Consider the following 17958-nt stretch of genomic DNA (forward strand, 5'->3'; position numbering starts at 1 on the left):
TCCGGATACCTGGGGCTGCCAGGGTTCCCACCCTTCCCAAGGCCTGGTCGCTCAAATCTTTCTTCAGCCATCTTCGTCACGTCTCTTTATGTTGCTTTAGTTAACCAAACTTGGTTTTGGCAGCTTGCAGCCACAGAGTCATAAATGAAACATCCAGGTTAATGGCCAAGTTTGGCTTCATTTGATAGACAAAAAGCCCTAGATGCAGAGAGGGAAAATGATTTGTCTAAGGGCACACGGATCTAGAACTCAGGACGTATCTCTCCAATCCAGATGTCTTTTACATCACACGGCGTCTTACACTCTACATCCCCACCCGAGATGCACACAGCTGTGGAACACAAAGATGTGCACAGACACAGTCTCTGTAACACAATCCAGCCCTTTGGAAGTGGGCAAGAAGAAGGGGATTCAGGGAGTAAGTTACCTGACGAAACTGCAGCGAGATGCAATGCCAGGCAGGGCTTCTCCCCAGCAGGCAAAGGCAGCGAGGCACGGAGCCATTGCTCTGAGGTCCCCCCTCCCTTTTGCTACTGCAATTTACTTTGTTTTTTTTTTTATTTTTTTTTTATTTTTTTTTTATTTTTTTTTTATTTTTTGACAGGCAGAGTGGACAGTGAAAGAGAGACAGAGAGAAAGGTCTTCCTTTGCCGGTGGTTCACCCTCCAATGGCCACCGCGGCTGGCGCGCTGTGGCCGGCACACCGCGCTGATCCAAAGGCAGGAGCCAGGTGCTTCTCCTGGTCTCCCATGGGGTGCAAGGCTCAAGCACTTGGGCCATCCTCCACTGCACTCCCTGGCCACAGCAGAGAGCTGGCCTGGAAGAGGAGCAACCGGGACAGAATCCGGCGCCCCGACCGGGACTAGAACCCGGTGTGCCAGAGCCACAAGGTGGAGGATTAGCCTAGTGAGCCGCGGCGCCGGCCACAATTTACTTTGCATGTATATTTGAAAGCATAAATATAACGTCTGTATATGGTAAGAAGATCAAACAGCTTATGATAAGGAAAAGTGGACAGTCCTCCCAGCCCGGAGCCCCTGCATCAGTGTCCACACCTGGGTCCATCCCCCCAGGGGCACAGCCTTGCTTCTCAGCGGTGGTCTCAGGTGCCCCTCATGTGCACACGTCTTCTTGGAGAAGCTTGAGAAGGGTGTAGCTGAGCCGGGTGGTGGATGACAGCTTGCTGGGGAGAACGCTGGTAAGGGATAGGACAGATCTTGCAGGGACAGCCAGAGAGGAGTGCAGGAAAGGACTACGGTATGTTTAGTGAACACTTCTGATGATTTTTATTTCTGTGCCTTGATAAGAAAGAGACTTACGAGAGAGGAGGAAGTGGGGTGGTACTGGGAGTGGGAGGGCAGTTAGGGTGGGAAGAATCACTGTATTCCTAAAGTTTCTTAAGAAATTTGTACTAATTAAAAAAAAAAAAGTCTCTAAAGAAAAGACTTCCTTATCTCCATGCCTTTTCAGTTATTTGTTATCTATTTTACAGTGGGAATGTTAATGGCATTCAGGTAATTGGACTAACATATGCTCAATTTCTTAACGTATGGTGTGCCTTCGAAGACATTGTACCTTACCCGGCTCTCCCATAGTGGTTTCCTGCGCTCAGCAAGCTAAGGGAAACACGCACACGCGACTGCTTTCCGTTCTGTGTCCTTTGCTGCCATCTAGCGGCCATTCTTCATAATGCAAGTCCCCAGGGTTGTGGAGAACCCAGCCGGGGGCTGTCTCAGCGTGGCACTGCCCTCGCGGGTCTCACGCGGCACTGGGAGCCGGAGGAAGGCCCTCTGGGCTTCAGTCGGTGATGCCTGCAGGTGGGGCATCCGCCGTCCATGCTGGTTGGCCTATCTGGAATACAGTTGTGGACACGGACCCTTTACCTTGGTGAGGTGAGTCCTCGGGGCGGCCAGCAGCTACTCCCCGCGCCCTCCCTGGTCCTGCCTCCCTCGGGCTCTGCCAGGTGGAGGGACAGTCGTCCCCTTCTCCCGTGTCTGAAGAAAGCATGTCAGTCTCAGGACCGATTTCCAATTCCAGGGGTGATGTCCCGGCACATCTGGCCTCTCAGGACGAGTGAGCTTTTCCAGAGCCAGGGTCACAGGATGCAAAAAAGAGAACACAACAAGATTCCAGGCTGCCTTCCAGGCCCGGTCAGGGACAATGGGGGAAGTGTCTCCACCTGAGAGAAAGGTCTGGTCAACTTCTGCCCCGGCAGGCAACTTCTGGTACAAACAGAGAGGGGTGGCGAGGAGGCAGTGTCTTAGCCAGGGGTCCTCACAGGCCATGGGCACTGGGGGACTGGGTCCTGACAGGCACAAAACCAGGAGGATGGGTCATGCTGTGGGATCAGGTTCACTGTTAAACGTCAGCGGTTTAACCGAACGGGGTTTATTTCTCACATTCTGTGTCCAAGGCAGGCTAGCAAGGTCCTTGGGAGCCATCTGGAACCACCGAACGAGGTTTATTTCTCACTCACATTCTGTGTCCAAGGCAGGCTAGCAATGTCCTCAGGAGCCGTCCGGAACCACCTGGGACATCCCCTCCACATGGCCGGGCAAGTGGGAGCCCAGAAAACTCACCCAACAGCTGCTAAACGCCTCAGTCATGGGGCCGGTGCTGTGGCACAGTGGGCTAGGCTGCCACCTGCAGCACTGGCATCCCACATCAAAGTCTTGGACGCTCTGCTGCCAGTCAGGTTCCCTGCTAATGCCCCTGGGAAGGCAGCAGATGTCCCAAGGGCCTGGGCCCCTGGACCTCCACTCTTGCCTTCAGCCTGCACCACCCCTGGTTGTTGTGGCCATTTGGGACTGAACCACTGGAGTGGAGGTCTCTCTCTCTCTCTCTCTCTCTCTCTCTCTATCACTCTTTCAAATAAATAGACAAACTTTTAAAAAGTCCCGGTCTCTCTAACTGCCAGAATTGGTCATGTTCCCCACTAACTGCAAGAGGGGAGTACTTGGGTGCTTTTCCATCAGACATCCCTGTCTGTTCACCTTTTCTCCAAGGAGGTCAACTCCAAATCCTATGCAGACACCGCTACAAAAACCCCAGACCCCTGCATTGTCTCTGTAATGGGCCTGCCTCTGTCTCCCTGTGGCCCAGAGTTCTGTGAACCCAAGCCATCCAATGTCCATGCTCCTCTGCACACACTCCCAACATGGTGGAGGGACATCACCACACTAAGGCTAAGAAACACCCAGAGCACCCCAGCCTGTGGCAATGCTGGTGTCCTGCAGGACAGACACTCTGACAGCCTCTCCCTGGGGCCGGGAGTGTTCCCTTGTTTAGAATTTGCCTCCTGGACATGCCACTGAATGAATGCATCCTACTCTCCTTATATTAAAATAGAATATTATTACTATGACGAACTATACTTTGTAATTTTGCCGTATAAATAACTTTCCTATAAATTGCTCTAGAAATAACTTTCTCTATAAAAAACTTTTCTACAAATAGTTCAGCTCTCAGTTAGAGGACTTTGGCAACTCTGCCCTGTGCCACTGACAGCTTGTCATTACTCTTCATGCTGTATATTCCTCACTCTTAATATTTCTGTACATTTTATCTCTCCTTAACTATATGTTCCTTGAAGGTAGGGCCAGCATCTTTTTTTTTTTTTTTTTTGGACAGGCAGAGTTAGACAGTGAGAGAGAGAGAGAGAGAGAAAGTTCTTCCTTCTGTTGGTTTACCCCCCAAATGGCCTCTGCGGCCGGCGCACCGCGCTAATCCAAAGCCAGGAGCCAGGTGCTTCCAATCCTGGTCTCCCATGGGGTGCGGGGCCCAAGTACTTGGGCCATCCTCCACTGCACTCCCAGGCCAGAGCAGAGAGCTGGCCTGGAAGAGGAGCAGCCGGGACAGAATCCGGCGCCCCGACTGGGACTAGAACCCGGGGTACCAGTGCCGCAGTCGGAGGATTAGCCTAGTGAGCTGCGGCGCCGGCCAGGGCCAGCATCTTTTCTCAGCTACACCACTTGGCTCAATGGGGTGCTGAAGTGGGATGAGATGCTGTCAATCACCTATTATTTCTTTCCCACAAATCTCTCCTCCTTTTGCACTTAAAACCTGTCAAGACCCTGACTCTTCTGATTTCTCTACCCCCAACGCAAACTTCTGATCCTTCATGTTTAATCCCCTGACAGACCCTCTTCTCTCTGCAGGTCTCTACTGGAGGTACCAGTTACCACAGGATGATATTCCAAGTAATTAACAGGGGCCTGTCCAGTCCTGAGTGGAGCCCTGGGTTCAGACATTAACTCTTTCAGTGATGCTACTAAAGAGGGCCTGGGAGAGGTGGGAAGGAGCTAGGGTGTCTTATGGGAGTGTGGTGGGAGTGAGTACTTGGCTGGCTGGTGGCAAGGGTCAATTGCCAAGCAGCATGAAAATATTTTAAGCTAACAGCTAGTGTGTCTAGGCCAGCATTTTCAGCTTACTGCAGCCCCATGGATCCCTTTGTGGACAACTGAGAGAGAGGTGTGCGCTCTCTCTAGGTGTGGAGACCTGGAACACACAGCAGTTGTGAAAATGGTTATTCTAGTATCTCTTTTGCTTCCTGAATACTGAGATAAAATGGCTTCATCTTTTATTAATAAACCTAATGATTTTCAACATCAGAAGAAAAAATAAAAAACATCAGAGACAGTTCCCTGCTGGGAGTTAGCAAAGAAGATAGATATGGATCCACTCCCTACTTCTCAGTCTCTTTTGGGGCTCTGGGTGTCTGGTTCCTGCTGGTTCTTGTGGATGCCCAGCCAACAGAGGGAAGCAACTGTAATTTGTTTTATGCTTAGCTCCTGCAGGGCCCAGTACTGCCTTTTTTTTTTTTTTTTTTTTTTTTTTTGACAGGCAGAGTGGACAGTGAGAGAGAGAGACAGAGAGAAAGGTCTTCCTTTGCCGTTGGTTCACCCTCCAATGGCCACCGCGCTGATCCGAAGGCAGGAGCCAAGTGCTTCTCCTGGTCTCCCATGGGGTGCAAGGCCCAAGCACTTGGGCCATCCTCCACTGCACTCCCGGGCCACAGCAGAGAGCTGGCCTGGAAGAGGGGCAACCGGGACAGAATCCGGCACCCCAACCGGGACTAGAACCTGGTGTGCCGGCGCCGCAAGGCGGAGGATTAGCCTAGTGAGCCGTGGCGTCGGCCCAGTACTGCTTTCACTGCCAAGTTTCACACCGTATCAACATCACAATCAAATAGCCTTTTAGTCCTGCCAAAATACCAGCCAGCGGATGACTTCATCATCCTCTCCCAACCTGCCAGCAGAGGGCAGCCCTCTGTCGCGTCCCAGGACACCAGGCCCTTTTACTGGGCCCTCAGAAAGAGCAGAGAGAACTAGCTCCACACAGGAAGCAGAAACCTGTGCTTTGGATGCCACGCCTGTGCTGCCCCCAAATCCACAGATGCGAACCCTGAGCTCCAAGGTGATGGCATTGGTGATCAGCTCCTGAGTGGGACAAATGCCTCGAAAGAACAGGCCAGAGCGCTACTTCTCTCTCTGCCACGTGAGGACGCGATGAGAAGTCACCATCTGCAGCCCTGGAGAGCTCTCATGAGAATGCAAACATGACCCCAGACCTCCAGCCTGCTCAACCACACGAAATGACTTTCTGTTGGTTTCAAGCCACCCAGACTAGGATACTTATTATAGCAGCCCAGGCTTCCTGGAACATCTGGTTTTGATTCGTTTGGTTTTCGAGGGACCAATAAATCCAGACGTCTGGATAGGTATCCAACCAAGGCAGAAAAGGTTCTCCGCACAGGGAGAAGAGAATTCAGAGACCATATGTAAAGCCCAGACTCTTGTAGCATCCATCTGGGAAGTCTCCTCTTTCTTTGAGAACTACAAAGTTGGAGTCGCTAACATTCCTGATAGCCATTTGAACGCTGACCAGACACGATAGGCTGGAGTAACAAGATTTTCATTTGACATCCAAAATTTGGCCTCGGGCCTTTTGTTACCGTTTAAGCTGAGTGAGCTGCTGCATCTTCAGCTTCTTCCTTATCCAGAAAACGGGAGAGGTATCTGTTAGGGATCTGCATTGTCTATATGTTGAAGCCCTTCCTCCAGTCAGACTGTCTTTGGAGACAGGGCCTTTAAGATGGGAATGAAGGTTGGAGGAGGTCATGAGGACTGGACCTCGACCCAGCAGGGCTGACATCCTTGTAAGCACACCCAGTGGAAAGGACGTGAGAGGACAGCCACCTTCAAGCAAGGAAGACAAGCCTCACCAGAAACTAAACTTGCTGGAGCCTTGGGCTTGGGCTTCTGGCCTCTGGAGTTGTGAGAAAGTAAGTTTCTACTGTTTTAGCTAGCTAGTCTCTGGTATTTTGTCAGGGAGTTCCAAGCAGACTAACACAAGTACCTAATGTATACAAAGCATCGGGCCAGTAGTCATTCAAGTATTTATCTCCCTCGTCCACATCTTCCACACTTCAGATACAGATATTCAATGTCCTGTTAGAGTTCTTCCCCAGACATTCCCAGCAGGTCAGGGTTTCCTAATACAAGGTAATCATTTCTCCAAAACCTTATCTTTCTAATGACCTGGGCTAAAAACCCTCCATCACGCTGTTTCTCTCCTGTCTGTTCCTCAAACCTGATGTGTCCCCAGGCCACTCAGTCTATTCGGCCCACTTGGTCGCCACGGTGCCTCTCGGTCGCCATGGTACCTGTCTCCCACTTCTGCTCCTCCTCTCCAGAACCTTCTGCAAGCATTCTTGGTGCTGGGAAGAGTCTTCTTGATATTCAGTGGCGACAAAAGGCTTCGTGACCCAAGTCTCTACCTTTCGACTGACCTAGAGGCAGTCTTCACAGGTAACCAACTTAAAGTTTTTGCCAACCTAAAAGTTTTTTCCAAAAACTTCAGTGACTTTCCAATTTCGGAGGAAATGCAATTTCTTGATTATTGAATCAATACTTTGAAATGTGTGTGTGTGTGTGTGTGTGTTAATGTCTGCAAAGTCCATAAAATGGGGGCCAGCGTTGTGGCATTGTGGATAAAGCCACTTCCATCAACACCAGCATCCCATATGGGCGTGGGTTTGGCTCCCTGCTAATGGCCCGGGAAAAGGAGAAGGCCCAAGGGGCTGAGCCTCTGCCATCCACGTGGGAGACTGGATGTAGCTCCTGGCTCATGAAACCCAGCCCTGGCCCTTGCATCCATCTGTGGAATGAACCCAGGGAGGGACGATCTCTCTGTCTCTCCCTTCTCTCTGTAGCTCTGTCAAATAAATTAAACTTTTTTAAAATCCATAAAATCCATGAATGGAAATGACATTAGCTTTCTAAAACTATACAGACTCTGTGTGTATAACTCAAAGAACATGAAATAATCACCCAAGTCATGAAAAACTAACCACCCACCTTGGGGGAGGGTGTGAAAATAACCTTCCAAGCCCCCCCTCAGACCAAGTGAATTTCTGATCCATTAAAGGTTGATCCATTTTATAAATCTCTTCTTTCATTCAACCAATACAAGCATCATAGGCATGGATAAAGAATGAGTGATACAGTGAGCAGGGAGCCCCTAAAGCATAGACTGAAGAGAAACAGAGAGGGAAGGTAGGACTTCTCAACTGGACAGGCACAGACTGGGAACTGCCCAGAACTAACTTCTCATCTCCGTCGTCAGTCTTCTACTAAACTTCCTGCTTGAACTTTCTCCAGGGAAACTTTAAATTGAATGATTACTACAAGTGAGGAGCTCACAGTCCAGTAAGGGAGAGGGAGACGAGACGGAAACATGGCTCATTAGAATTCAGCTTGAAGAAACAACTTTTTTTTTTTTTTTTTTTTTTTTGACAGGCAGAGGGGACAGTGAGAGAGAGAGACAGAGAGAAAGGTCTTCCTTTGCCGTTGATTCACCCTCCAATGGCCGCCGCACCGCGCTGATCCGATGGCAGGAGCCAGGTGCTTCTCCTGGTCTCCCATGGGGTGCAGGGCCCAAGCACTTGGACCATCCTCCACTGCACTCCCTGGCCACAGCAGAGAGCTGGCCTGGAAGAGGGGCAACCGGGACTAGAACCCGGTGTGCCGGCGCCGCTAGGTGGAGGATTAGCCTAGTGAGCCGTGGCGCAGGCCCTGTTCATCAGCATTTTATACATGGCCATGTTCAATAAATTTCAACAAGGACAGACCCCTTGTCACCCTAACATGGGGGACAAACATGTCAGTGGCTATGTGCTTCTATTTAAAACCTCACTGCTTGTCCAAAACTCACTGGGAAGCTTAAGTGACCCTTAGAAACGGAGGGCTCTTTCCTTCATAGGTGTCTCTTTCTCGCCAACAGTCTTGACTGAACCAGAAGAAAAGTGGACTTACATCTCGGGGAGTCATTCTTTTGCCACTCCAAAGTGCAAGTTGCTTGGTTACTAGGTAATCAGGAAGCACACTAAGCACAGCCCCCGGGGCCCAGAGTGTTCCTCACTAAACCCTGCTGACGCTCATGCAACGTTAGGATGATGTAGCTGACTCCAACCACTCTGCATAGGCTCACAACAGCCCTCTCAGTAATGGCTCCCGGCCGTAGTTCTCCAAGTGGGTCCTGGAGACGCATACCAGCGTCTGCTGGGAGCCTCCCCGAAATGCAGAATCTCCAGCCAAGCACAGACCTACTGAACAGACCAGCAACCTGGGCAGGGGTGGAGGTGCTGCTCCGATTAACCTCAGGTCCCTCAGCACCTGTGTGCTTACCTGATTGACTGGCTTCCAGTGTGTTTGACTCATTAACCTAAATTCCTTGAAGCTAAAACTGTTTTGCTCAGTTTCATTTCTACCACTTTTGATGACTGAATAAATTAATAAAACAATCTAGGAGCCAAATGATTTTTAACCACACATCTTATTGGTATAGGTGGAAGAAATTTCAGTAATACTTAAAGAAGACAACCTTTGAGCTTTTTATTTCCCCAAATAAAACATATGGAGGTTATATAAGAACGGAGTTTTCTAAAGGAATGAAGGATTCGGCATGCAGTAAACATCTGAGGTATGTTGGAAGTTCAGCAGAATTGGGGTGGGGCCCTTGAGGGCACAGCACATTTCCATTCAAGGAGCTGACACCTACTAACGTTTCTAACAGTGGAACTTTATTAATTTTAAGCAGCTGTTATTTTTCTATCTCATAAAATGCTCATAAAAGAAGCATAAGGCTTTGGTACCACATGTTAATTACCATAAACATTACTCATCTATTCCCAAAATGCAATTCAAGTAAAACTGAGAATACATTAAAATCTAAAGAGTATCAGCTTTACTTTTATAGAGGATATGTAAGTCTGTCAAAGATAGAAAGGTCAACTATGAAATCTCACAATGTACAGAGGACCTTCTGTTGCAGGACCCTGTGGTTGCTATCAAAATAGCAAATTCATGAAATTCAAGCTGCCCTGGTCCTAGCCAGAAGTTACTCCAGATATAATACTAAAACAATACTCACAGGTCCTCAGAAGGGCCCTACAGCCATGCCCCTGCCACAGAGTGACTTGGCTCTAACAGGCAGATCAAAGATCAAGTCTACTATAAACGTTGTCTGTAATCACCTCACAGAACACTCTGGATATTCCCACTGGGTGAAACTGCTGTCAACAAGGCCATACTCTATGAACCTGCACTCAACACAAGGCTGAAGAGGAGGCAAAGTTCAAATTCGAGGAAATAAAAAAACAGACAAAACAAGCAATTATATCAAAAGCTGTGCTTTTTCGGTCTTTAAACTTATATCAGTTGTCTAGATCACTACAATTTCCCAGGAAAAAAAGAGAAGGCAGTAGTATGCAAAATACTTCATTTTTTATTTCTATGGATAACTGTCATTAGTATAGCAGAAACTGACATGATTATAAAAGATACCAAAAAAAGTGTAAGAATGTTAGTATTCAATAGAAATTAAAACCTGAGCTGAAGGCTGATCAGGGTAACCGACAACTGGCACCGCTCTGACAGAAGTTACAGGTTTACGAGCCTTAACTCCTGTAATGCAGAGGAAGTTAAATGTCCAAGGAGCTACAATACAATGACACTAACATTAAATGACTTATGTTGTTCACAAACACTTAAGCTAAATCTAAAGTTTACACTCTTGAACATGGTGAGGCATATACATTGTAGGTTTTTAATTAGCAAGAGAAAAGCTAAGTCTGTTCTTAATCGTTTATTCCTGTAGCTCTAAAGGGCTGGTTCAGTTGGGCAAAAGTGATCATCAATATTGGAATGGATCATCATACATTCACCCCACCTTCTGGAAAACAAGTGACATGGCAGTAACACCATCACACAGAACAGTTATTAGCAGGAATACACCTGCGGTCTAATTCAGTTCTTACTTTAGACTCCACGGTATCTCTTATGAAGATTTTGGTGAAAAGCAATTCGTAACTGGCCATAAGCAGAAGGGGAAAAAAACCTAAGAATGCAAGCAACAATGGCCCTGTTGATTCAGAATCTGTGAACATGAATAGATTCTAACATGTTGAATAGAGTCACATTCACACACCAATGGTTAATATACTACAAAACTTTACAAACATAAAATCCCCTCATTCGTTGAGAACTTCAAAGCCAACAGAAATTCTTCTCCCTCCTAAGTAAATTTCTTCCACAGGAAGTCCTAAAACTTGAGTAACGCCTGGCGTGCCTGTGCTTTCACAAACGTGTCATTAAGCATGATGGTTTTTGTTAAAGTGAAGCAGGAAGCAATTTCATGAGGTCAAGAAGGCTTCCATTCCCTCACAGCATACTTTTAATTCTTTCTGCTCCACGTCACACAGACAAGAAACAAGGGCATCTAGGCTCGTGTAGTTTCTTTTATCCCAATAAAGTCATTAACTTCCTATTATCTGTCTTCCGAGAAAGGATCCAGCACTACATGCTCCACTATAAAGCATCTCCAGCCTTCACAGCATGTATCTTTTTGTAAAGAGGGCTGAGGCAGTGCCCTCTGCTTAGCGGAGGCCGGCCACCGACTTCCTCCCTGTGCCGGCTTTCCAGGAGGACACCACGTGCGTCTTTGCCCTGATATTTCTGCCCCGGGTCTTCCGAGGCTTCTCCTCTTTGTGCACCTTCATGTGCTGCCGCAGGTGAGAACTCTGGCTGAAGCATTTGCCGCACTCACTGCACTGGTAGGGTTTCTCCCCGGTGTGCGTTCTCTGGTGCTGAATAAGGTGAGAACTCTGGCTGAAACATCGGCCACACTCATCACACTGGTAGGGCTTTTCCCCGGTGTGAATCCTCTGGTGCTGAATGAGGTTGGAGCTCTGCTTGAACCTTTCTCCGCACTCATCACACTTATAGGGCTTCTCCCCAGTGTGGATCCGTCGATGCTGGATGAGATTGGAACTCTGAAAGAAACTCTTCCCGCAGTCGGCACATTTGTGAGATTTCTTTCCAGTGTGGATCTTCTGGTGTTGAAAAAGAGTTGAACTCTGACTGAAACTCTTTTCACATTCAGTGCATTTGTAGGGTTTCTCATCCAGGCTTCTCCTCAGTCTACTCAAGCCTGAGTCGAAACGAATGGTCATCCCCCATCTCTGCCGCTGCTGGCCTGTTTTGCGCTTGTTCTCATAGGCTTTTCCCTGGCTTGAGCTCCGAGAAATGCCCGCCTTAGGTTTTCCTAACTTCATGGTGAACAGCCAGATGCAATCAGAAGGAAGTTTACGGTCCTCTTCTAAACTAATGCTTCATTTCCTAGAGCGACACAGAACTTTCTGCAGGTAGAGAAAAAAAATACAAATACAAATCTTATTAATTATTCAAATTTAAGATCTCTTCAAGCCACCAAAATCACAACCATGTTTAAAATAAAAATGTATTTGGTACTGATGAAAACAAAGAGGGGAAAAAAACAGATGTAGAAATACATGCAAAACAACTCTGGATAATAAACATCATCTCATGTTGACTGAATTTACTTTTAGAATGTTTGTCTTTTGAAACAGAACTAAAAAAAAGTGAGGTGATGAGATAGAATTTTTAGCCATTAGCATATAAATGTATCATTTTGAAGGATTAAAAAGTGGATACAAGATAACACCTTAAAAGAATAGACGAAATCATTCCAGAAGACAACAAAGTTTGTGAAACAAAATATCATTACATTGTACTACCTACTCCCTGGGGCCAGCGCTATAGCGGATAAAGCTGCTCCCTCCAGTGCCACCATCCCATATGGGTGCTGCTGAGTCCTGGCTGCTCCACGTCTGATCCAGCTCTCTGCTGTGGCCTGGGAAAGCAGTGGATGATGACCCAAGTCCTTGGGCCCCTGCACCCAGGTGGGAGACCCGGAAGAAGCTCCCGGCTCCTGGCTTCGGATTGGCACAGTTCCGGCCATTGAGGCCAACTGGGAACTGGGGAGTGAACCAGCGGATGGATGGAAGACCTCTCTCTCTCTCTCTCTCTCTCTCTCTGTGTAGCTCTTTCAAATAAATAAATAATTTTTTTAATCTACTCCCCTGACTCTCTAAGGTTTCCAAACAGAATGAAATGACAAAGTACCCACTTTATGATATATTCATTCCTGCTTATTCCCATTTGTTTAGCCATTGTACTTCCACAGCTGTTGATGGCAACGCGGCTCTAACTCTGTGACATAAATCATGCTGAATGTAAAAAGTACTCAATAAGAAGTGGTAGATTAACTTCGAGTCTAGCTATGATAAACACGTACTAGATGAGAACTTGCCAGCGACGCGGGCCTTTGTTATTACTTTATTCCTAGAGTCTAATGATCCAAGAAAGAGGACGGTTCTTGAAACAAAGAGTGCTTCAAGAAAGAGAAAGAAAAGTTTCACTTTTACCTGATAGAGGAATAAAAACGGAGTTGAGAAGAACTCAAGAAAAGGAGAAGTGGCAAAAGTAAATTTACATGTAAAAATAGGATGAGATTCTTAAAATACCCACATGCTGCAAAAAAGCTTCAAGTATTTACTTAGAAGGTTGTCCTGAGGCTGTTTAAAATAGCCCAGGCAAACAACCAAAGACCCCACAACTCCAAATAGGTGGCAATGTGGGAGAGGCTGTGACTGCCAAAGTAACACCGTCATTATGTCCCAAATCCTGTGCCTGAAAGAAGACTTTAAAAAGGGACTAATTACCCCGGGTTTCTAGGCATACAGACACAGGAAAAGACACATGACATCATTTCTCTTTACCTTTCCCTCACGTGACTGTGTAACTGAGACTCTGAGGCTAACAGTGCCCAGGATTTCATCGGGACATTGAACAACAACACGTGATGCAGAAAGACCAAACTGCTCCGTAACAGCTAAGTCCTTAATCCGGGCAAATATTTATAAAACAGGAACTGCAAAGGAGGCATTGTGTTAGGCACATGCTGTTGGTGGTCAACAAACACCCATAATGGGAATTACCTATTTTTTTAAAGGCGCGTGCATTTTTTTTTTTTTTTAACTACCCAAGTCGGATCTGGGTGGCAACTCTGAGACTTAAACGTCCTATTGTGCTGCCTTGGGCTAGCTCCGCGCCATCACCTCCGCTCAGAGCTGAGACCACGCAGGTGCCCCCAACCCCTCGTAGGCGGCGGCAGCTTTGTCCGCGGCCCCGGCTGCCCACTCCCGCCCTGGCGCTGCGGGCCCGGGGGCTCTGCCAGCAGGTGCGCGCGAGGGCAAAGGTCAATTTGAGTGACAGGAGCCGCTCATCCCCCAAGCCAGGCCGCTCCCGGGCAGGGGCCTCGGGGATCCCTTTGGTGGCGCATCCCCCCGGGGAGCTGGAAGTTTGAGCGTTATCGGCAACCAGCTCGGACGCACCCCGCAGCGCCTCCGCGCACCCCGCAACCAGCGGCCAGGCCCGCCGGGCGCTCTCGGGCCTGGGGGCCGCGCCGGGAAGGCCTCTCTCCGCGGCCGCGGCGGGGCCGCCCCTGCCCGCCGCCCCCGTCAGGCCAGCAGGCCCCAGCTCGGAGGCCGCCTGCCCGCGCCCGCGCCGCCCCCCGCGCCCCGCGCCCGCGCCTCGGGCCCACTCACCGCGCCGGGCCCGCCGCCGCCGCCGCCGCCCTCGCTCGCCGCGCGCCCCTCGCGCCGCCGGAAGTGCGGGCCGCGCCGCTCGCCCGCCGCGGGCGCTCTAGCCACCTGGAGGAGCGCCCCTCTATGGTACCGGCCCACCCGCCGGCGCTCCCTGCCTTTCTGCCTGTGGGTGTTCGGACCCCCGTACGCCCCCCGCTCCCCGCCACGGCTCTCGCTCCTCAGCCGGCGTCCGGTGACGCCCCGCACACCACAGTGCCTCGGGGTGTCCCCGAACCGCCCTGTGGGTCGCCTGAGCAGAGCTCCCATGAGCCTCTGCGACAGAAGAATGGCCATGCTGGGTTTCCCTCCTCTGGAAACCAGGGCTCGGAGAAGACCGGGCCCAGGCCGCGCTGCGTGTGGCCTGGGACGGACAGAGCCCTGGCGTCCCCCCCCCACACACACACTAATGTCCTGTCTGCCGCTCCCCTCACCTCACAGGCTCCCCGCTGCAGGCAGCCGCCCAGCCATGCTCCCTCATGGGTCCGCTTCCTGCTCCTGGGGGTCCCCTCCTCCTGTCGGCCAGCATCCACCAACTGGATGTGTTGAAGACCCTCGCCTGGGTGACCCCACACTGATCCTGGAGGCAGATATTACTGAAATCCAGTCCAGGGCGCCATATGCATGTGTAATGGACACCCCAAACCCACCATACCCCAAAATGAACTCCTAATGACTCACTTGGCCTCCTCCCAGAAATTGGTGACAACCCCATTTTTTTTTTCAGTTGCTCGAGTCAAATACTTTGATGGCATTGTGGGCCCTGATTTTTTTAAATTTTTTCTTCTGTTTTCACCCAAACCCACATCCAATCCATTTGAAAATTCTATTGGCTGTCTTGAAAATATATTCAGAATCAAGCCACTTTGAACAGCTGTGCTAGAAGCCGCCACCACCTCCTGTCTGGATAATTTCACTGTCTACTGATGTGCTTACGGCCCCAGAGTGATCCTCTTAAAACCCAAGTTACACCGTTAATTTGTCCAAAATCTCCTAGAGCCCTCTTAGTCTTGTTGGCGCAAAAGCCAGCAACTTTGCAGTGGCCCACAATGCCTCTCCTGGTCTGTCTCTTTGGCTCTTTGCTGTACCCTTAGTGCTAAAGACAGTGCTTAGCAGGTAGCAGGCACTCGGTGAATGTTTGCTGAATGAATGAACATGGAAGATGACTTGTTTACAAAGTGCTTTCACACCTGTCCTCTGGTCTTTCATCTTTACTATGGTCTGGTGAGGCAGGGGATTGTCTGAGTCCTGCAGATCTGTAAAATGAGGGAAGAGGGGGAGACCAAGTAGACGAAAGGTTCAAACTCTCAGGCTGCGGCTTTGTGTTCTGCAGCGAGCAGCTTCCGCAGACGGCCGAGCAAGAGGCTGGACGAGGTCTGAACCAGGAAGGTCAAGCCAATAACCCAGGGAACGCACGGACTGCTGTAAAAATCAAATGAGACAATGTGAGGTACTTGGCACAACGCATAGCATTTAAGAATTGTGAACCATTGTTATGATGTTGTAGGATCTTGATGGTGGTGGATGGAGAGGCTGGGGAGGAAGGGCGATGGCCAGAAATGCCTTAGGAAAAGTTTCAAGAGCAGTGACCTGCTAGGACTGTTTGCACTGCATTGAAAAGAGTTTATTTTCTTCAAAACATATACTTTATTAATAAGATAGTCATAAGCGAACAGAAACCCTTGTCCGAGTCCCACGTAAAGGTGGGTTATCCATTTCTCCGCACCTGAAACCAGTTGGTCTAGAGATACGTAGAAATAGAATCGGGTAAAGACTGATACGATTTTATTTTTTAAAAAAGATTTATTTATTTGAAAGGCAGAGTTACAGAGAGAGAGAGAGAGAGAGGTCTTCCATCCACTGGTTCAATCCAAAGCCAGGAGCCAGGAGCTTCTTCTGGGTCTCCCATGTAGGTGCAGGGACCCAAGGACTTGGGCCATCTTCTACTGCTTTCCCAGGCCATAGCAGGAGCTGGATCGGAAATGAAGCAGCCGGGACACGAACCAGCGCCCATATGGGATGCTGGCATTGCATTTACCCGCTATGCCACAGTGCCGCCCCCGATGCAGTTTTAAAATGGGAAAGATGAAAGGATAAAGGGGTATAGGTGTCCCAGAATGAACAGAGGGAGAGATTAAGACTGAGAAGCAATAGCCATAAAAGGGGATCAAGGGGGAGGAGAAGGAAGAGAAGGACCAGAGAAGAAGAGAGAAGCAGCAGGGTTCCATACCCTGGATGTGTACGCTAGCATCATAGTTAACTCTGGGTGCTTGCTGTGTGCCAGGCACTGTTGGAAGTACTTGGGGGCTCTTCTCTAATAGTCCTGTGGTGTGATTGTTCCTGGACACTTTGCTCCACCCTTCTCTGATGTTCCATCCCTGCCTATCGTGGTGTGACTCACAGGGCCTCCTCGTGAGCTCCATGCCCAGCCTGCTGATGTTGACTTGACGGTGTGACTTGCATTGGCCATGACCTGCACATGAGCAGGTGCAAGGCACAACGTGTCTCAGAAGGAGCTATGAGTCCTGTGTTCCTGCCAGCTTTGCTTGTTCCCACTGCCTCCAGGATAGCATGTCCCCAGTCAGGCTGTTCCTTCAGTCTAGAACCCAGGATGAGAAGACATATGAGCAGAGCCCCCAGGCTCACCTACGGCCGTGTAGTCCCATGGGACATGCGCAGAAATAAATGCTCTTACTGTAGAACAGAGATTTCGGTGTAGTGTGTTACTGTAGGAAAGCTGACTGATATACCTCCCACCAACCTTAAGAGATGAGAACTATTATCATCCCCACCTTATAGATAAACTGAGACAAGCAGCCTGCCTGGGGTCACACATTTGTGAATGGCAGAAGTTGGCTTTGCAGCCAGAGCCTGACTCTACAGCCCATGCTCTTAGCCTCTATATAACAGCATGCATTGCAAATGGAATTGCAGGTGACTTAAGCAAACTGAGAAACTGAAAATGGCCACATGTAGCATTTACAAAACGCAAAGGAGAAAGGGGGATGATAGTGGTCGGGGTATCTAACAGTGCATCTTGGTTGGCAGTCTGGGCTAAGAGGGCCCAGACCCCTTATTGGCTGGGCTCTTCTGGGGGACTACTGGGTAGGGGCTGGTGTACCCAGAGCCCCACGGTAGTTGAAAGGTTCATGCTGGGAAGAAGAGTCTTCTGGGCTGAGAAACATGCTGGCACGACTATTTCCTCTTCTGTGGCTTTGGTGCCTGCCCCATTGTCCTGTAGATGCCTGGAGTCCCCGCCCTCCACCCCCCCCCCCAGACACACAGCACACACAAGTACAGATACACATAGACACACACAGACACAGATACAGACATACACAGACACACAGAGATGCATACACAGAGAAGCACAGACACACAGAGATGCACACACAGATGTACACACACAGACACACACACATACACAGACACACACAGACATGCACACACACAGACACACAGACATACACAGACACAGATACACACAGGCACACACAGAGACACAGACACACACACAGACACATACAAGCACACATACACAGACATACACAGACACAGTCACACAGAGCCACACACACAGACACAGGCACAGACACAGATACCTAGACACACACACACACACACACACACACAGTCTCGACAGACAGCATTGCTGTCTTGGGTCTCTATTGGCAACGTGGATGCTCCAAGTCCAGGTGCAGGAAGGCAGTGACAATGCATGGCCCCAGTGCAGTAACGAGTGGTCAATTGGTCACCACTTCCCACGAAGGGGAGCCCCTCGGCACAGGGACCCTGAACAATGGTTCAGTCTACCACGCCTGAGGCTCAGCTTTGTTTTCCCTCGGGTGCTCTGGGAATTCCCATTCCTGGGCCTGCAGAAAAGTCCCCGTGCAAGCATGGTGGGCTGGGGGGTGGGAGCACAGGACCCCACCCCGCTCGCTGTGAGGCTCAGA

The 17958-nt window shown here is 49.4% G+C and overlaps 1 protein-coding gene across 1 annotated transcript; it reads right to left on the minus strand.

Annotated features, from left to right (window-relative positions):
* Window positions 1–10830: 10830 nt before the first annotated feature.
* ZNF22 (zinc finger protein 22) lies at window positions 10831–14110 on the minus strand. The gene is made up of 2 exons (XM_051836934.3): window positions 13970–14110; window positions 10831–11698 (listed from the first exon to the last, which is right to left on the minus strand). Exon 2 carries the CDS (start codon window positions 11612–11614, stop codon window positions 10937–10939), a length of 678 nt encoding a protein of 225 aa, XP_051692894.1. The 5' UTR covers window positions 11615–11698; window positions 13970–14110; the 3' UTR covers window positions 10831–10936.
* Window positions 14111–17958: the final 3848 nt, after the last annotated feature.

Source organism: Oryctolagus cuniculus, chromosome 15, assembly GCF_051225735.1.
Source record: "Oryctolagus cuniculus isolate XC-2025 breed Fujian yellow rabbit chromosome 15, ASM5122573v1, whole genome shotgun sequence".
NCBI classification, from domain to species: Eukaryota; Metazoa; Chordata; class Mammalia; order Lagomorpha; family Leporidae; genus Oryctolagus; species Oryctolagus cuniculus.